Raw genomic sequence first — 21,934 nt, 5'->3', positions numbered from 1 at the left:
CGTCACACGTCTTTGATATCGTAGCAGGCAATTGTTAACAGTGATTGAGGAAATTCAAATGTGTCTGCAGTCATTGCACGGAGAAATAACTGTGGCAGCTAGAGATAGATCGAACGAAGTGATCCGTTGAAATACTTATGTTCAATTCGTCAACCTTATAAAAGACGCACTGTGGTGAAAATGCAAGAGAGGTACAATTTGACCTCACTTTGTCTCAAATGTCTTCATTTAAGTATACACCTGTCACTTCTTGTTACGTAGAAAGATCATTTTGTGTGCTTAAGAATGTGCTGACAGATAAACGGATGAGCTTAAAGCAAGACAATTTGGAGAAATTACGGTAGTTGTACAAAGTTTCCAAAAGAACTGAATTTTGATAGTGCATATTTTTCAGTTTATTGTGCGTGTTTTGCCATATTATAGTGCATGCATGCATATTCTGAGATCTGATAGTGCATGGAAATCCGGGCTCTAGTGATCAGTAATGTGGGAAGATAACAAAATATTGCTGAAGTTTGAGGCAAAGGAATATCTTACACCCTTCGAAAATGTTTGTCATTTAAAATATTTATCATCTTGGCCCCTGCTACTTTCTGAATGAAAAATATTACATGTTTACAATAGAATAACATAATTTAGAACTGATATAGGCATTATAACACACTCTAATTATTTGAAATGACCGAGCTCGATAGCTGCAGTCGCTTAAGTGCGGCCAGTATCCAGTATTCGGGAGATAGTAGGTTCGAACCCCACTGTCGGCAGCCCTGAAAATGGTTTTCCGTGGTTTCCCATTTTCACACCAGGCAAATGCTGGGGCTGTACCTTAATTGAGGCCACGGCCGCTTCCTTCCCACTCCTAGCCCTTACCCGTCTCATCGTCGTCATAAGACCTATCTGTGTCGGTGCGACGTAAAGCAAAAAAAAAAAAAATTTGAAATGACTGTTCAGACATGCTCTAACTCGCTAACCTTTCACTGACTGCTAAAACGCAGGATCTTGGTATTTAATTCATAACATGAAAACTCATGCAAATAATTACAAAATTCTTTCTCCGGAATGTACTGCTGTATTTGAGCTATAAATAGAGATAATAGTTTGAGAATTTTTTTTTTTTTTTTTAATGTTGTAACATATAGCAATCCCCTTAAGCTTGCGAGTACTCTTATTTTTATATTAACTGCCTCATACACATAATTTTGCCTTTTATTCTCCTATCTTAATGAAATATCATTGGCCATCATCTGTAAACCAGATTATAGAAATTATGCTTCTTAGGTTATCTTTGTTGGGTTCAGAAAGAAATTATGACCTTAAATATTAATTGCAAGCAGGAGACAGTTTACAGGGAATCCCATTTTGATTTGAGTGTTACAAAAGTTTGAGGGAAAAGCAGAGAGCAGTATTTTACCCGATCTAGTAAAATGAGTTTTTGGTTCATAATTTAAGGAATCCAGCTGAGTTTTATTTTAATTTTCTTCATTTGATCATTGGGCTATGTTTTGAAAAGCCTTGAAAGTGATCTGGATAGAAATAAGTAGACCATAAGGAAATAAATAAAATTTTCTTCTTCCTGACATTTTTCCCATTTACTTGGGATCATCACTTCTTGTGGATTAAGCCCAATTTCACGGCCACATGCCTTTCCCAATGCCAATCCAACATAAAGGGATATCTTCATTATTTTGTGTTTTTGTGTTGGTTGGTAGTGTGATGTGTTGTGTGTGTATGAAGGTCTTAATTTTGAGTAGAATCGACTATGTAACAAAGGCTAAAGAAATAGCCTTAATGGCATGCTTCTAAGACAGGGTCATTGTCAAAGAATAAAACTAAAATGCTGCAGCAGAATTTGAATTTCTGAGAAGTATGTTACAAAAGACAAAACAAAGTGAGAAATTGCATACTAAAATAATGGTGGGAAATTTGATTGATAATATGGAGAGAAGTCAGCTGAGATGTATGAACACATTAAATTAAAGAATTAGACAAGAATGCCAAAACAAATTACAGAATTACAAATGAGAGAGATAGGATGAATAAGAATTGCATTGCAATGGATGGTTAAGAACAGCATAGGACGACATGATCTGATATGAACTGGATGTTGAATGATGAAAAGTAATGGAAGGTTTGAGTAATATGAGGGAATGTATACATGCCATGACCCAGCTGAATGTGGATAAAGGGAAATGATGGTAATGTTGAGGATGTTGATTAGCATAATGATGATTTTTACTTCATTGTAAGACTCTTAAAATGTGTGTATGTTCACTAAAGCAAAAATACTCTGTATATTCTTGTGGAATATAATTTCTCATTGACATATGAGCCACCCATACTACGATATTGACATTCTGCATTACTAATTTTATATCGAGTAGTGGAAACTTCTCTTATTACAAATATCTCAGGTTTGTAGTTTGTAGTGTGTTCTTATTTATATATTGAGTTTCAATTGTGAACCTACAGTATTTCTTTAAGTTGGAAGCCATGTCTGGAAGCAAACATTTTGATTTTGTATGTCATTGCATATACATTGCTCCCAGCTTTGACACTTCAGGTGTTAACCATACTGGTCTATTTTTAAGATCTTCTTTATTTAAACTAATAATTAGTGTTTGTATAATAATGCTTATATATCTAATAAAGCAACCATTTATTTTTGTAAAAGTTACCCTTTTATAATAGAAGGTATGCTTCCAGAAACGTTTGTAATCCAACCTCCATCTATATAAATTCCTCCGCAAATTCTAGTCACCTGTTGATATCTTTAACAATATTTGTTAAATATGAAACAGATCCTAGGAATTGGTAATACATTTTGCACACCACTTTCATGACATTGCAGGCTAGCAATTTATAACTTGTAAGTGAATGGTTTGTAAGAACCATCATGTGATTAATGTACTGAAGAGCATTTGATTATTGGCTAAACTATGTGTGGGATATTTATAGGTGTCATAAGTATAATTTTGAAAATGATGAGAGGTGGTAGGGAGATATTTAATTAAGTCAGAATAGATGTAAAATTTAACTGCACAGATTGTAAACTTAAAATTCTAGAGCACAGTTGAGAGAAATTTTATTTGAAAAGTTTTAGAATTGTTTAAAAGGGATATTAAAAGCCTGGTGAGTATTGCAGTGATCTTCACAGCATTTCCTTCTTAATCTTTAACAAATTTTGTGTTAGACTTTTAGGGTTTTGATGTACATGTTTGTCTGAACCCATTGATTGATTGATTGATTGATTGATTGATTGATTGATTGATTGATTGATTGATTGATTGATTGATTGAATGGCTAAAATTCTTTGTTAGTGACTTTTGTATATTCATAGTTATGTTAATGTCGTGGTGAAGTATATCTTAGGGCCGTCTTTATTGAAATGGCATATTGCATACATCCATAATTTTCCAAGGCTTTTTTTATTATAAAGTATATTATTATAGCAGGGTAAGGTGGCCCCATCAGTGGTTCCTGAAAGCAAGATCTCTCCAACAGCAATTCCTAGCCCGCCTTTGGATCCTCTGCAGCAGCTCATCCGCGACATGGGTGGGCTGCAACCAACTGTGCCAGCAACCCCTCTTGGGATGCAAGCAACACCTGCTGCTGGAGTTACTGCTGCTGCAACTTCACTTGGGATGTCCAACTTGCTGCATTCAGCCGGGCCAGATAAGAGTGATACTGATCCCATCCAGAGTTTACTAAGACAAATGGGGACCAAAGCTGTGAAACCTCAGGTCAGATATTTTACATCAGTTTAATATACCTTGATCTAGGTTTTTCACCATGTATCATGAATGTACCCAGGATCTGCATTTTATAACATTGTTTTATGTACAGATTTAACACAGTGAGTGTCATTTAAATTTTCAAACCAAGAATTTAAAATGCCTTTGCCTTTTCTAAAACAGGACTTTACAAATTCCAGCATGGCTCCCGAATTATTAATGTATGTCTGGAGCACTGTAGGGGATAGTATCTGGTATCACTTGGCACAGGATAAAGCGGGAAGAGACTCTTCATGCAATACCACTCAGTCTTAGTAATGTTCTTTTTCACACAGCCTGCATCTCCTTGAATTATTCCTGTCTTTTCAGTGGGAAGAAGTTCAGAGAGCACACTCATTTATCTTTCTGTAAGACTGTAGTAATAGATCCTTGACAAGACAGATAGGAATTTGTACTTTGCTCACCTGACAATCTTGTAAGTAATATCTACCTGCTATAACTTGATTATCAAAAATATCTTGTTTTCTGTTGACATTTTCTCCTCATATATATCCTGAAAATTGTCACATACAGTTAGAAACAAAAAATTACACTGCATGATGTAAACTCTTTTTTTTTTAAAGGCTATGTTGTAATTTTCTATATGAAGGTAAATATTGGCTGCCCCTTCCAACTAGACCTCGTTCATTATCTAGCAAAAATATGAAACCATCAGTGTCAGTTTGCCAAACAAAATGTTCTTTTTATCAAACCGTTCAGAATCTACATAAACATCTTATAGATATATGGAATACTGCTACAATGCCTGAAGAGTGGAATATGGCAATAATTTAACCATTGCATAAAAAGGGCGATAGATCTGATCCAAATAGTTATCGGGGAGTATCATTATTGGATATTACATATAAGATTTTATCTAAGATTATCTATAACAGAATACAGGGTCATCTTGACTGTGAACTAGGGGAATATCAAGGTGGATTTCGTCCAGGAAGAAGCTGCCCTGACCAAATCATCAGTTTAAAATGGATTATGAAACATCATAGATCTAGAAACAAAAATTTAGTTATTATGTTTGTTGATTTTCAAAAGGCGTATGATAGTATACATCGTGAATCACTGTTGAATGTCCTTCAGGAATTTGGTCTACATTCCAAACTTATTAGCCTGATTGGTATGACTCTTAAGAATACTCAATCTAAAGTTAGATTCAGAAATGAGTTATCTAAATCATTTGCAATTACAACAGGCCTCTGCCAGGGAGATGGACTGTCTCCATTATTGTTCAATTGTGTATTGGAAAAGGTCATGTGAGAGTGGACTAAGGTATGTCCTCCAAAAGTCAAAATTGGAAAAAATATCAAACTAAATTGCTTGGCATTCGAGGATGATCTTGCGATACTGGCAAATGGTTTCGAAGAGGCTTAAGTTCAATTGGATGAACTTGCAAATGTAGCGAAAAAAGTTGGATTGCAAATTTCGTATGATAAAACAAAAATAATGCCTACTTTCAGAACTTTAAATTCAGAGCTATTATTAAATAATAATAAACGAATTGAAATTGTAAGTACATTTAAATATTTGGGTGAAAATCTCACTTGGAATTGCAATGAAAAACCATCAATAGAGAGCAGAATATATAAACTGAAGCAGGCACAACGGATAACTTGGCCTACATACAAAAAGAAATGTCTTTCGATTAATGCTAAATTTAGGCATTATAACTCTGTTATTAAACCAGAAGCAACTTATGCTTGTGAAACATTATTTAAACTCAATACTAGATCAACAACAGAACGCTTACAATGAGTTCATCGAAGGATACTCAGGACGATCATAAACAAGAAACATCAGGTGGATGGACAGTGGAGATTGTTGCCGAATGAGGTTATCTATAGGGAAAGTGAGTCCATCACAGACACGATGAGAAAAAGAAGAATTGCCTTTTTTTTGTCATATATTTCGACCAAGTGATAACAGAGTTTTAAAACAATTATTTAATTACTTTTGGAATAGTAAATCAAAAAACAGTTGGTTTAAAGAAGTTCAAAGTGATTTGGAGGAGTTGAATATTACCATGCAAAGCATAGAAAACAGAGGCGAGAAAAGTATTTTGAAGAATAAATGCATCAGGCTTCTTCTGACCACTGTACAGAGGAAACAATATGTTATAATGGATGCGGAGAGGGCAGCCAGGTCAACCAGATTCAAGACTTTTTGGGAGAAGAAAAGGAAGACAAATTTGTTGTAGTCTGATTTAAGTGCTCCAATGTGGGCGTAAACTCTGTAAATAAATAAATTATTATTATTATTATTATTATTATTATTATTATTATTATTATTATTATTATTATTATTATCATCATCATTGAATTAATAAATATACCTTAACTATCTATCTTAACTATCTTAACTAAAGGTGTAAGGAAACTTTACAGAAATATGTACAGGTTAAACAATTTACAAAAAGTTCTTTATACCTTGAGTTCACCTGAGCAAACTTGTAATGACTTCAGAGAAGTTTGTTTGTAGCGTTACATGCTTCTCAGATCAGCAATGGTACATTTATTTTATTGTCCCCAAGAACTGACCTTTTCGCTCTTGTTAGGGCAGAAATAATCGTTCTGCTGTGGAATTACTGACTAGTAAACGGCGGCAAATCCTTAATAATGCAATATCCAAGCAAAAGTGCATTGAAAGTGATTATATCTAACATACGGATACATTTTTGGTATCGTCAGTCTTTCTAGCTTGACATATATAATGAAATAAGAGTGTGCTCATTTCCAAATTCCTGTTAATATCGTCTGGATAGCACTGTGCTAATTTCAATGTTGCTTGTATATCGTCATGGTTTTATCACATCAGGGGATAGAAGAACAGACAAAATTTCAAAGTGATATCTTAGTACAGCACCTCATATGCTTTCCTGTTCTTGACAAGCATAATCATCATCATAATTTCCCCCCATCCAGCTCCTGCTGGGTTGGGGTATTTATGGCACTTCTCCATCTTCCTCTTTCCTTCCACCATTCCTCTTCCAGGGTCTCGTCCTTTTCTGTCGCTTTTCACTGAATCAATCCACCTTGTTCTAGGTCTTCCTCTTGCTCTCTGTCCTTGCACTTTGCCTCCAGCATCTGTCTTGAAATTCTATTCTCCTCCATTCTCTTTACATGTCCAAACCAACTTAGTTTATTCTTTTCAACTCGCTCATTTTAGCTTTCCTATCCCAACTTCCTTCCTAACATCTTCATTTCTCACTCTGTCTTTCCTTGTCAAAGTCCAAGTCTCAGCTGCATAAGTCAGTATGGGTACATAGTACATTTTGTACATTATCTCTTTACTTGGTACTTCTTTGCTCCAAACAAGTTTTCTTACACTTTGGTAGAATGCATTGCCCTGCTGTACCCTTCTCCTAATTTCCATGTCCACGCTAGTATTTTGCATTAATTCACTTTCTGGGCATTTAAAGCTGTCCTCAATTTCCAGACTCTTGACTTCCAATTTTCACAGTGCCCTTTCCTTGCCTTTCCCCTTTCAACATCACCATTGTTCTGCTTTTCTCTGTACTGATTTTCATGCCATACTTCTCAATTTTTTCATTCAGTACATTTGGTTGTTGTTGCACTTCTTTGCTCTTCTTTCCCCAGATCTCAACATTATCTGCATATAGCAGTATCTTTATCTCTCTATCTCCATAGGCTTCCTTTGTTTCCTTTACAATTTTGTCCATGACCATAATAAACAAGAGGTGGCAGCACACTCCCCTGACTTAGTCCAGTCTTATTCCTAAACCATTATGTCTTTCCAACTGGGATCAGTACTCTGCTAACACAGTTGTTGTACATTGCTTGCACCATTTCTAACATTTCTCTTCAGAGTCTGTTTTTAACCATGGTTTCCCAAACTTTCTCTCTGGGGACACTATCACATGCCTTCTCTATATCTATGAAACTCATAACCAGATCCTTTCCATGTTCCTAGTTCTTTTCCATCAGCTGTCGCATGCTAAAGAGATCTTCCACTCCTGAAGCCATATTGTTCCTCTTGTAACTTTCCTTGAATCTTTCTTCTTATTTTTTCTAATATCTTTTCCGTTAATTTAACTACCTGCGATATAAGTGTGAATCCTCTATAGTTACCACAAACTTTCTTGTCCCCCTTCTTAAACACTAGTATTATTATCCCTTTTTTCCAGTCTTCTGGTACTCATTTGTGTTTCCACATACACTTTAGTAGTCAGGACAACTATTGCATTCCAACAACTCCAGCAGCTTTTATCATTTCCACACTGATTTCATCCATCCCTGTTGCTTTTCCCATCTTCGTCTTTTGTACTGCTAACTCCACCTCCCGCATTGTTATATCATCCTCTGTTGTTGAGTCCTCACACAGTATTGCTTCTATCTCGCCTGTACATTTTTTAACATTCAGTAGCTTATTAAAATACTCTTTCCATCTTCTCTTTCTCTCTTCTGGGTGTGTTAATAATTCCCCATCTTCCTTTTTCAGTAGCTTTGCGATACTTTTTTCTGTCCTCTTCTTATAAGTCCATACAGCATCCTTTTACTGCCACTTACATCCACTTCCATTTTGTGTATAAATTTTTCCCAACTCTTCTTGTTTTCTTCTCCTATCACCTTCTTACATCTCCATTTGCTGTTGAGATACTTCCTTTTGATTTCTTCTGTGTGATCTCGATTCCATCCTCGCCAGGCTGTCTTCTTTTCTTTCACCACTTTCCTCACATCCTTATTCCACCACGGTATCTCCTGATCTTTCACTCTTGTAGATGTCCTGCCACAAGCACTCTGTGCTGCACTAACAAATGCCTTTTGAAAAGATGGCCCACTCCTCTTCTACATTTTCCACTTCAGTAACTGGGATTTGTTGCTTCAATCTCTCCTGAAAGTCTTCCTGTACATTTTTGTCTTTCATTTTTCATACTTTTATTTTTCTTTCTCTTATCTCTCTTAGTTTTTCCATTTTTCCCAACTGTAATTTTGCCACCACAACTCTATGGTCCCCATTACATGCTTCACCTGGCAAAGCTGTCACATCTATCAACTTCCTGCAATTTGTCCTTTCCACCAAAAAGAAGTCAATTACTGATTTTGTTCTTCTGTCACCCCACTCATATCTCATAATTTTCCTGCTGTTTTTCTTTCAAAACCATGTATTCCCCACTACACGTCCATTTCTTTCACAGAAGTCCACTAGTTCCTTCCTTCACGACTCTTTTTCCCATATCCATATGGTCCAACGACTTCTTCCTTTCCTTGTCTCTCGTTTCTGACCTGTGCATTCAGATCTCCCAGAATAACCACTTCCACACCTGAAATTTCTCTTTCTACTTTCTCCAAGAATCCTTCTATATCTTCTTCCCTGTTTCCCGTCTGTGGTGCATACACTTGTATGAAGTCCATCACTTCATTCTTCATCTTTAATCTTCATTATTCTGTCACTCACATATTCTACCACTTCAACATACTCCTCCAGTTGCTTCGAAATGATCAGTCCCACTCCATTTATTGCCTCTTGGCCACCACTCCAGTATGATGTGTATCCTTTCCTCAATTTCTTCCTTCCGTTACCTTTCCATTTCAGTTCACTCAGCCCCATCATGTCCACTGCTTTCACCATGAAATCTGCTACTTCCTCCGCTTTTCCTGTCAGGGTCATAAGATTTACTATTCCTATCTTAGTGTTGGTTACTGGTCGCCCATTTCTCACAGTTACCCCCGTACCCTGAGAACTGCACGTCGCCTTAAGCAGGGCATGCCCTAACCTTTTCCGAGGTTGATTTGCTAGTACACAAGAACCTTGTTTATTCCGCCCTCATTAATCCGGATCTCCAGTTTATCAGGATCGAAAATAATAAAAATTGATTTTTACTTCCACAGTATTTCTTTTACGGGGTCGATTCTTGAATGTCTTTTCTGCCAAGGATAGTTAAGGACAGGGATTAGAAGTAAGTGGGCTGTGGTCTTTCAAAGGTGCTGTCCTGACATTCGTCTGGAATTGAGAATGGGAAACCGTGAACTCTTCTGAGTTACTTGACACATTTGCACGCATTCCCGGATGCTCGGACGTAAACAACGTAAATGACTGATTGAAAAATGACTGTAATTCAGACTATGGCATAATGACAGAAGAATAAATTATTGCCTCTTGTTCCTCGGCAGGTAATGACGAGATTAATGGTGAATTTGAAAATGAAACTGGCACCTCCATCAGAAGAAACAATGACTCATGGATATGCAACAATGCAGCTGGACAAACTGATGATCTATTTAGAATCTCAGTCTGAAAATACACCGGCAGAACTGATCCTTTGATGTTAGTAAAACGTCTTCGTGATCGTGCTGCATGCAAAGGCTACACAAATGTAAAACAGAAAAAGCTCACACATTATTTTAATGCATAAAACAGAGTCGTAAATGTAAGAAAAGTGTTCTTATATTTTTTTTGCACAATTGAAAAAGGTATTACCGTACAACTTATGTTCATATATTATATAACATGTACTGTATTTGTTTTTTAGTTTATGTGGATTTTCAGTCATCCGGATCAGTTCTGTTCCCACTTAATCCGGATAAACGAGGTTCTTGTGTACCCTACTCATTATAGGCTATTATTACGATGTGGTCGCCACTCCCAAAGGCATTTTATACCTACTGCCAAGTGTTACGCCGCTCCACTGGACTACAGACGCCTTATGTAGCCGTTCCTCTGGAGTACAGATGTTACGAGTCTCCCTCTTCCACCATCAATGCCGTAAAGCCCACCTTCTCCGCCACTGATGCCCTTGGGGTCTTCATCTATACCCCGGGCTTGGGCCCTACATATTTGTGGCCGCTGGAGAGAGGGTGTTCCAGTATTTTAAAGCCCCCAGGAACTGGGCTGCCTGTTGGTCCGCGGGTTGTATTGGGTATTTCAACCAGCCCTACTGAATTGTAGGGTCCCTCTGCCACCCGGGGACGCACCCTCTAGGGGTTAACAGGCTTCCCCAAGAGCTTCTTGACAAGATAGTTATTAATGATTCAATCATTGGAAAAACGTTTTATTAGAAAGCATATTTATGCAGCGGCTTCCATACTAGCTCCCAGTAATGATGATCTTGACACTATAGTCACTATGGCTGACAAAATTATTGAATTTTCACCACGTGGATCAAATATTTGTGCTTACACTATGCAGTCACCTTCACCTACTAGGATCAATAGAATAAACGATAACAGTAACGATCGTATTTCGTGACTGGAAGCACAGACACTCATTTAACATTATCCATCAATGAATGAAAAACAATGTCACGTTCCTCAAGGGGTAGCTCACTTTCGTCACGGTCCTTACAAAGTAGATCATGATACAGGTTGAGGGTGAGGTCAGCCCAGCGTTTTGTGAGGTTAACCGAGCGTTTTAACCCAAATGGAGCACTGTGCTGGTATCATTTAAATATCACCACAGGGCAAAGAAATATCAGAGCCCATGCTCAAACCAACCGCCATCCACCCAGCATTCTAATAAGCAGTCAAACTAAAATGCTCCACACTAGCGGCAGCAAGTGACCGGAGCCTTCTTTCACACTGCCTGTTCTTTACAGACAGGAGCAGTGGATTTCTTCGTTGAATAAATAATTGTGTTTTATTTTGAATTTCTTGTCCACTTCATTTTTTCAGAGAGGATGATTAGTTAGTTGTACTTCCTCTTAAAACAAAAATCACCACCACCACCACCACCACCACCATCACCACTTTTGATACCACTGTTGGTAATGTTCCTGCCATCTTTCTGCCTTTTCTTCTGTCTCTAGAAGAAGCTTTCCATCTGAACACTTAATATTCATACACCTTTTTCTTCTTTTCTTCATGGGGCCTCTAAATATTAGTTCCTAATTAGCATTGACCTCTAAGATCTTTTGCTGCCATGTTTTTCCTTCATTCCCACCTAGATATACCTGCTCCCTTCACAAAGCTGCAGGTTATTCTTATTGGGTCTTCTTGGATTTTTTCTCTCTCTTCACCTGGTAGTCCTAGAGTGGAGAGTCTGATTCTACCCAGCGCCTCACATTCTCTCTTCATTGCTTCATTGCTTTTCCTACATATATTGTCTCTTATTACTCCAATTCTATGTAGGTGTTTTTTCAGATGGCAGTGTCCTGTCAACAGTCCTACTACCCATCTTGTATTTTCTCTGCTGAGTTTCAACAGTTCTTTATTATGCTTCTTGTTTGGTCGTTTTATCAGTTCGTTTATATTCATACACCTAATATTCCTTTCTCCAAAACCCATGGCACTACAGCCCTGAAGGTCCTTGGCCTACCAAGCGACTGCTGCTGAGCCTGAAGGCCTGTGGATTACGAGGGGCTGTGTGGTCAGCACGACGAATCCTCTCGGCCGTTATTCTTGGCTTTCTATACCGCGGCCGCTGTCTCACCGTCAGATAGCTCCTCAATTCTAATCACGTAGGCTGAGTGAATCTCGAACCAGCCCTCAGATCCAGGTAAAAATCCCTGACCTGGCTGAAATCGAACCCAAGGCCTCCGGGTAAGAGGCAGGCACGCTACCCCTACACCACTGGGCTGGTATTCCTTTCTCCAAAGGTTTATTTTCCTGTATGCGGCATCTACCTTTCTTTTGACCTAGATACACTTCTGGAATATCCTATCTATGAGTGATGCCGAGAAAGTACTATACTTTTTTGAACAAAATGAAAAACACTACTGTCTTGGTACAGCATTCAGCAGCAACAGTTCGCACAAGACTCGATGAGTGGGCAGCACAGGGATCATACAGAGGAGCGATCACTTTATTAGTAACAGTCAGATCCCAGAAGGTGATGCACGTCGTCCATATTCAGTCCAAGTCAGCTTCTCTTGTAGTTGATGCACCGGGTGAGTTGGCCGTGCGGTTGGGGGCATCTAGCCGCAAGCTTGCGTCCGGGATATAGTGGGTTTGAACCCCACTGTCGGCAGCCCTGAAGATGGATTTCCATGGTTTCCCATTTTTACACCAGGCAAGTGTTGGGGCTGTACGTTAATTAAGGCCACAGCTGCTTCCTTCCCACTCCTAGACCTTTCCTATCCCATCGTCGCCATAAAACCTGTATGCGTCGGTGTGACTTAAAGCAGCTTGTGTAGTTGACGCACATTTTGTGGAGGAGAACGAGCAGCCCTTGCAGCACTTTATACAGCTTATCCTTAACCCAATCTCATCATTTGACGACCCTAGCTCGCAAAAGTTTTTCGTGGCATATGAATCCAATGACGAGCTCAGCTCGCGATGATGCAGTGCTGTATATCAATACATGTAGTTCAGTTACTAACTCACGTATGCCACTTGTATGCATTCTGAGCTGAAGTTTAGACATGTGGCTTCGGTTATTTCCCGCGCTCCAGGTTATCACACACTTCTGGAACAAGAGATAAAAGAATCTTTGTTCATATTACTTTCCTCATGCCAGTTGCAATCGTGATGTCAAGCAGATGTGTTGGTGTTTATGAAGATGGAATATGAAAGCTAATAGTGTTTTAGCAACACCACCTAGATATAAGGCCTGAGCACGAAACCAAGATGGCTGACAATAGAGGCAATCATCATAATGTCACTATGGCATCTTACCATATGTTTTAATTGATCTGGCTACTTAAACCTCAAAATAATTACCCCAAACCCTCATTCTTTCAGATAAAAGTCACTTACACCTTCAAGAAACTATTTCTGAAAAGAATAGGGATAGTTGATACACAAGGTTTCTAAATAATGCTGAAACTCAAGTGAGTTTCAAGAATTAAAGGAATGGCAGAATACCGAAATTCATAATAAATGTTTTATTTTGTCCTCCCACCCACAAAAAAAAATTGAAAGCAACAACACACTTATTTACATAAATGCAGATTTGCATGACATTCAGTCCTGTTGACAAATAACACGTTTCTTCCTCGTCAATACATTCTTTGACATGGAACTTTTTTTCTTACAATAATTATTCAAAAGAATGTTTGTTGAAGTCCACACCAGTTTTCTACAAACACATTCTGATGTATGTCTGTTATTGCACATATCTGGCTCCCACAAAAGTTCTTTATCATGAATAATTTTCATTGTACTCTCACATGCAACCTCCCTATGATCATTTACTAAAAGAAACTCTGTTTCAAAATCTGTACATAATTTTGTTACTACCAGATAATTATGTATTATTACATTGATAACAAACATTTCAGGGAACAAAAGCCTACCCCTACTCTTATTTCTAATTAGATTATATGCCTCATCATCAGCATCAATGAAGTCCTCAGTAACAAGAATTCCTTTACAGTGTTCACATTTCAAATATTTTGAGACACTATAGCAACAATAACCTGCTAAATAGACTAAAATTGGCATGTCATTGTTACAGTTTTCAATATCGTGTAAACTTATATGTACATCTATGCTCTTACACAATGAATTATCAAAATCCAAAAAGGCAGAGGATTCAGGAGGCGGGTCAGAGAACTCATCTACTTCAATCTCCCCAAATGCGTTTGATCTTATCTTTAGAGTCAGTGATGACAGTAACCTTAACTTCTTTTCAACTTCAAACAACTGCCTCACAGAAATATTGTACTGCCCTCCTGCAAGCTGCCTATATTTCCCAAACCTGAGTTCTAATATGTCTGTTTGAAATTTTCCTAATAGGACATATGCAAAATTAAGTTTTGACAAACAATATTCTATCAACATCAACAATCCTTCAGTTGTCAATATCAAAGCAGCCATTGTTTCAGATGATAATGAACCTTTTACACCTAGATCTCTCCACTTGACTAGCCATTGTAGGAATTTCTTCAAATATTGAAGCCCTTCCCCTGAATTCGAAGAGACTGGACACATTAAGCTGTTGTTGAGCCTTAACCCTTTACCTGGTGTTTTGACATTGACAACAGCCCACCAGTCTTATTATTTTGATATATGAGGCTGTTTCTTTATAATATGGTAGCTTACACTTTTCACCTAACACTTTCAGCCCTTCTATAACATTGTCATTGAAAACTTGCAGAGCTAATTTTACATTCTGCCTTTCAAATGATGAAGGACTTAATGCTTTGAGAGACAGACCATAACCATATTTTATGAACTTTTCATGCTCAAGATCATATAATTTCTTAATTGTAAGAAAAGAAGCACACTGCAGTGCACTCTTATCTTCAAAATCAGGGAAGTTCATGCACATATTCTCATCCTTTCGATTTAACCAGTTATTCCGAACACATTTGAGCAAGTGAACACTATCAAACACAAAGAAAAGTGGTCTGCTCTCATCAGCAGGGTGCGGGTAAACACATTTCAATTCATTTTCAGGTGAAAATATTTGCATGCATTTTCTGTTTACAGAACTATTATCACTAACAACACAAACAACTTTAAACCCTATTTCCTCTAATCCTACAATAACGTTTCTTAGTACACCATGCAAATATTCTCCAGTAATTGATTTTACAGGTAATATGTGAGCTACTTCCTTAAAATCAGATAACAAACTTGAAACCGTAAAACAATAAGCACCTGTTGCTAACTGCTCATCATTGAATGCTTTGCCAAAAACATTACCACCTTTATAGTCCATTAATGGTTTAACATGAATTTCATCCATCATAAGCACAATGAACTTATCACTATCATTGCCAGAAAATTTATCCCTTATATACTTCAGGAAATTGTTATCGTGCTGTTCTATTCTAGGATCTACTTTTAAAGAAGAAGAAAGCCTCCTGATGGTACATGGATGAGGCAGATACAATAAATTGAGATGTCTGAGGTATGCATAGCAATGGGGTGAAATGGACTGCAATATTGAAGATAAAATCAGAAAGGATGGACTATAACTCCTCCTCGTGTGACCAAAGTGCAATCTGTTCAATCATGAATTCAAGTTGTCCTTTTAGTCTCGGTTCTAACATGCTGACTTGTTTCAAAAGGTATGCTGCTAAACCTAAAATGTCATTAGTGCTGTTTGCACTGTGAACCTCAGAACTTAACGTGTCAACTTTTTCAAGAAGCACTGAAATTTCATCCAAGTCCTTTACAGACTGTGGGAAATGAAAGTTACCAATACTGTCTAATTTTATGTTCTTATAGTATACACTTAACTCCAAAGTTTCATTGATAACTATAGAACTAATTATTTCAGGTTCAGGGTTCAACACAATTTTAACTATTACTATATTTACACCTTTGTGAAGTATGTCCCATGATTCACCTACATTCAGATTATTTAACTTGTCTTTCAGGTCAGTGAAATTAGAAAATGTTATTCTATTCTTGTGTAAATTATATTCTACTTCACTCTCCTCGATTGCTGCCTGGATATTTTCATTTTCTCTTCTTCTTCTCTTCTCTTCAGGACCTTCTCGATACGTTTTTGAACTACTCAAATACGCTGGGCAATTTGGCAAAAGTGAAGGAACAGCACTGGGGATAAGTCGTGGAACCTTCAGTGGTAGAGTTATAAGCTGTCCATCCTCACAGTGGAACTCAGTATGTTTCCTTATTTTGGACGGATTAAAATGTAATTCACAAACCTGCAATTACAGACAATCAGTTAACCTAACCTGAACGAATTTCACCATACATGTTAGAGGTTAGATCCCGTCTAACCTAATAGCCATTTTTTTCAGATATATTATACTACCATCTCTTGATTATATTAATATATGAACACACTATGAAATAAAACATTTCCGAATAAAAAATGCATAACCTAGTTTCTAGTTACTTACCACTGAATACTTCGTTGGAACGAAATTCTCGCGCTTTATTGCACATATCCATTTCTTTTTTAGATCTTCATCTTTCGGAAATCTAAAAATCTGTACTTTGCTATTGGCACTGTAGTTTCCCCTACAATTAGGCACACAACATTTGTAGACCATTATTGTATTTTGTATGACAAAATTACGGATCACTTTCACAAGGCATTGCCTCAACAGTCCGCCATTTTCCTTTTAATCTCGACACCATGCACAGGCCTTATATCTAGGTGGTGTTGGTTTTAGAGAGTGATTATGAAGACAGTGATGTTTGTGATGACAAAATAGACCCTGAAGGTTTTAGTTCGAGTTCGAGAGATGCGTGTAGTAGTGCTGATGAAATGGAAAGTGATACAAATGACGACAGTGGGCAAGGCTACGGCGAGATCATGTGACTCCCGAGAGGCCGTAGTTTTATGTAGGCTGTGGGTATGTCATTGATGATCTACGTGCTTTTAACTCCTAAAGGGGTAAGACCCCTCAGTGTGTTTTTGTGGTGCCAACTTCACCGTGGCCCACATCCACACTGTGTGCCGTAGTGTGGGATTTAAATGGGTTTCCTCAGTGAACTGCTACTGTATTTAAATAGGATGTGAATGGGTTAACATGTTCGATGAACTCACAGTCCTGGAAATTCGGGGGCCATGACAGAGTGGAGAATTAATTTTCATGTTCCTTCAGCTAGTTCAATCTGTAATGACCTGAGGCCATACCAGGAAGATACTCCCCAGACCATGACACTCACACTACCAGCCTATTGGATACCCATGGCTCAAGGTGGAAAGCCCACCTCACGCTGTTTACATCAGGTGTGGACTCAGCTGTCAGCGCAGTGAAACAGGAAATTGGACTCTTCACTCCTTACAACCTCTTCACTGTGTTCAAGGTCCACTGACACCTTCCTTGAGTCCATGAGGGGTGTTGTTTATGATAACATGGAATAAACTGTGGCACCTTATTGGTCTTTGGCTCCCAAACCCAAATCAGTGCAAGGTATGTCACATGATAATTGTAGAAACTGGACATTCTTGCCCATTATTGTACTGGTGGATCAAATGTTCCAGTAAGGAGAGTTGTTGCTATGATATCAGTCATGACACCTGATGCTTTTCTCGCTGATCAGTCACTCGTGGCGGGCCACAGTTGGTCTATTGGTCGATGTCTGTCCACAGTTCATCTACTCATGGTACAAAGACAGCTCCTCTTGAAATACAGGCACCACACCTCCGGGCCCCAAATATCTGCCCGTGATCAAAGTTGCTTAAGTAACCACTGCCGAATGTTATAGTCTCGATGTGCAGAGCTGACTCCAGCACGTTATCTGTGAGCCATTCATGACGTTGCCACATGGTATTGAGTCGGAGGTCGCCAACTCTCACGCGCCAGGTGTTCCCAATAAAGTTATCATTAAATTTATTCATATAGCAAATTGTGGTTCTTAAATTTAGCTTTTATTTATGAATAATGACGCGATGTATTAGGCATGTTTTCATAGATCCATCCCGCTGTAAACTTTGTCTAAATCTCTAACTCTGCAAGAAAGTTCATTACGGCATCTTTTAAAGAGGTAAATGAGTGTGAGTCTAGGGAGAGTCTTGAACACATGCTCTTTTGGAACTGCCTTAGTCAGAGATATAGGGCCGAATACAGAAACTGTATTTAGATATTGTTTACAGTTAAACAATGTGTTAAGTATGGTTGCCGCATGGCAAAGATGTTATTTATCACTTAGACACTGTCCGAAACCGATATTCAACCGGCCATGTTTAAAAACTGCCGAGAACACTGTTTAACCCCAAATTTTAGTAGTGATTGACAATTAGAGGTGATGTACCATGAAACATATGACACAAGGGACAGTCCGGTAACTGTCAACTTGACTGCAATTCTTGGCAACCAGTCTATTTTATTATATTTGGGATAATTTCCCTGGAATTATTGGTCACTTCGACTACATCCATATCAGAATAATTTTGTCCTGATCGTCAGAGAGCTGTCACATACATCAACCGGGAAGCATTCAGTTATTACAATTACTGCCAAGTAAGCACATGTAATAATGACAATAAAAATAGGTTGTGTCCTTGTGTGTGTATGTGTGTGAGTGGGTTTTTTTATTTTATATTCTTTGCAGATAATCGTCACGCTAATTCAGGTAAGTTTCCAGAAACTATGATACAGGAAAAGGCAAGGACTGGGAAGGAAGAGCTGTGGCCATAACAGCTCCAGTACTTGCCGGATGTAAAAATGGGGAAACTACAGAAAACAGTCTTCAGGGCTGCCGATGGTGCGTTTTGAACGTATGATCTCTAGAATTAAAGCTATATCTATATGGCCGGTACAACTCGTTCGGTTGCACAGTAATATAGATTCATTTTCCCTTCTCAGAAGCTATTTCGATTACACTCACAGTAACAACACTATAATCAAAGGTACACTTTCTCATACAGTGGTGTGTCGCTTTAGTGTCGATAATATTATAAGATTTTATTTCCATCGAAAGCGATAATCTTGCCTGTGGGCAAGTCATGCTCATGCTTAGCCATATTTGAGTAATGTGGAGGTAAATGACAGCTGACTGTTGGTGCACGCACCGACGAATTTCATTGGTTGCTGCAAGCATGGAAGATACTTTTATTTCCATTTTCGAACCAATATTGAAATGATGTCTAGATAAACACCGGCTGAACTTTGTTTATGCATTGGAAGATCGTGATTGACTTAGATGTTGTTTAGGTACACGTCGTCTATGGCTTAAACTAGTCATCATTTCTGCAATTGGTCCATATTGCAGCACTATAGCCAATTAATCCTTGTGAGAACAGACAGGAGTTAAATGAACAAGAAGGGAGTAATATGAAGCATGTGTGCATTCTTTTAGAACTTTGTTTGGAGCACAGTTTGCCATAATTTGAATGAACTCTGTATCACAAATTTGAGTGATTAGTATGATACACGATCACTGCTTTTATGGGCATATTTTGTAACATGTTGTGCAAGGAAGAGGTCATACTTCCTATTCATTTCTACGCATTCAAGAACTAGACCAATGGAGGTAGATCCTATCTGCTTGTCGTCCCCATGCAAGGATAAACCTTGAATTGAAAGAAATCTGAACACAGATACAATTCTTGATAGGACATTTTGCTTGCACTTAATTTCTTCTTCGTACTGTGTTGTTAATGTAATGTTGACTTGTGTTGGGTTATTTCTTTTTTATTTTGCCTGATTATGAATAAGTATGTTACTTGTTGATAAGCTTATTGCTCATGTTGTTTTATCAATTTTCTACCATGCTTCCAGTTATTGAATCCAGTAGTTGCTAGTTGCTTTACGTCGCACCGACACAGATAGGTCTTATGGCGACGATGGGGCAGGGAAGGGCTGGGAGTGGGAAGGAAGCGGCCGTGGCCTTAATTAAGTTACAGCCCCAGTATTTGCCTGGTGTGAAAATGGGAAACCGTGGAAAACCATTTTCAGGGCTGCCAATAGTGGGGTTCGAACCTACTATCTCCCGAATACTGGATACTGGCCGCACTTAAGCGACTGCAGCTATCGAGCTCGGTCAGTTGAAAATTGGACTTTTGTGTGTATTGATTAGAACAGGTAGTGAGGTATACTAGGAACATTTTCAATGGACTGAAAGAAAAGCAGCCAGACTCCATTTTAGAGAATGGTCCCATAAACAGCTTTGAAGATAAACTGTGTTGGGTATCATATATACAGTTGAACGTTGTTAGTACGTTTTCAAAGGGACTGAAAAAATTTGACATCAAAAGCGGGAGAATATACTACCAAAACTGCTGTACTGTGTTTACTGCACGTCAGTCTGGCTTGAGCAAGCGAGGAGCGAGGTCGCGTTGTACAGTGCGTGCCGTAAACATGGTTAGTATCGAGCAGTACCGGGCCGCGATTGGGAGGTGGCAGCTGAAGCAGAGGAAGGAGGCCAAGAATGGACTGGCAATAAGAAATGAGGAGGTAAAATGGGGTGAAGCGGTGCTGGTAGCAGCGGTGTTGGCTGTGTTTCTGGTCATTGGGGAGTGGGGGCTGGAATTAAACCCAGGGCCAAATACCAGTGATAAATTCAGCTTGGAAGATTTGGCAGCACTTATGGTAGTAGTGAAGCAAGTGATACAAGAAAATTGTCAATGGGATAAGGTGCAAGAAATAAAATGAAGGACATGATGGAAGAGCAGAGAAAGGAGATAGGGAACATGAAGAAATGGTTAGAAACGAAGACTGAGGAATCGAACAATAAGGGAATATGAAGAAATGGTTAGACACGAAGACTGAGTAATCGAACAATAGAGCTTGCAACAATGAGAAAGAAATTGAGTTAGTAAGAGGGAAGGTGAAACATCTGGAAGAGGGGTGATGATGATGAAGGAAGCAGAGGGCTACAGGCAGGAGAGAATGAAGAAAGCCATAGAAGGAAGGAAAAATTGATTTAATCTACATGGTGGTAGAGGTCATACGGGACAGGATGAAGATAAATTTCAATGAAGTTAACATAGACGATGTGGAGAGAGTGGGCAAAGCAAAAGGATGGAGACCAACTAGGGTACAGTTTTTCTCTACCCTATGGTAGAAATTTTGTTAAGAAACAGCAGGGTCAGAAAGAATGGGTGAAAAGAGACATGGGAAAAGGTGGGGAAAATATGATTCTGAACAGGCATGTTCGGAGAGCGAGATAGCAAATGCTAAAAGCCTGCATAAGAGGTCGGAGACTAGTGGTGACGAATGGGAGATGGGTTAGAGAGCACCCAGTGTCGAAGCTGAAAGAGATGGACGAACACGTCAATGCTGAGGGGGGACTGATGGCAGTGCAAGATGGAAAGCAGGAAGCAGAAACAACTAGGGGTGAAGTGGAGGAAGGAGTGGAGATCAACCCATGTGGAAGTGGACAATGCAGTGTGGATAAAGAAGAACAGAGCAGTGAAGGGGTAAGTGGGGTGAGCCGCAAGAACCGGCGGGTGCAGTGTGTAGTGGTTTAGAGAGCAAGAAAGGACATGAGAAGAGTGATCGACAAAAAGGTAAAGATGTTATGAGCAGGGGAAGAAGTAGGAGCCTAAAAGACCTGTGGGGTAAAGTGTGCAAGGGGGCACGGAGGGCATGCAACGGCAAAGAATGTTAAGAAAAGGAGGAATCGAAACAGGGAATGAGGGGGCGAGAGCTACAAGGAGTAAGAATAAGGGAGGAAATTTAGAAGTGAGGGAGGGTAAGTTATAACGATATTGGAAAATAGCAAGTGTGAATATTGAGGGGTTAAGAAATAAAATAGGAAATAAAAAGGTTAGGGAAGTAGTAGAAAGTTTCGATGTTGTGGCACTTTTGGAGACGTGGTTTGAAACAGGGAAAGAGATTTCATGGAAGGAGTTTGTGATTAAATATAAATTTAGAAGAAAGG

At 38.6% G+C, this 21,934-nt stretch overlaps 1 protein-coding gene across 3 annotated transcripts in view; it reads left to right on the top strand.

Annotated features, from left to right (window-relative positions):
- The window catches only part of Gyf (GIGYF family protein Gyf), a 485,965-nt gene that overhangs the window by 274,447 nt on the left and 189,584 nt on the right, over positions 1-21,934 (top strand). For all 3 annotated transcript variants that reach the window (XM_067150103.2, XM_067150101.2, XM_067150102.2), the window contains exon 13: positions 3,450-3,740. In XM_067150103.2, coding sequence (XP_067006204.2) covers positions 3,450-3,740 — 291 coding nt within the window. The remainder of the gene's footprint in view (positions 1-3,449; positions 3,741-21,934) is intronic.

This window comes from Anabrus simplex, chromosome 6, assembly GCF_040414725.1.
Source record: "Anabrus simplex isolate iqAnaSimp1 chromosome 6, ASM4041472v1, whole genome shotgun sequence".
Lineage (NCBI taxonomy): Eukaryota > Metazoa > Arthropoda > Insecta > Orthoptera > Tettigoniidae > Anabrus > Anabrus simplex.
Note: the sequence above shows the minus strand (reverse complement) of the source record. Positions and strands in the feature narration are given on the sequence as shown.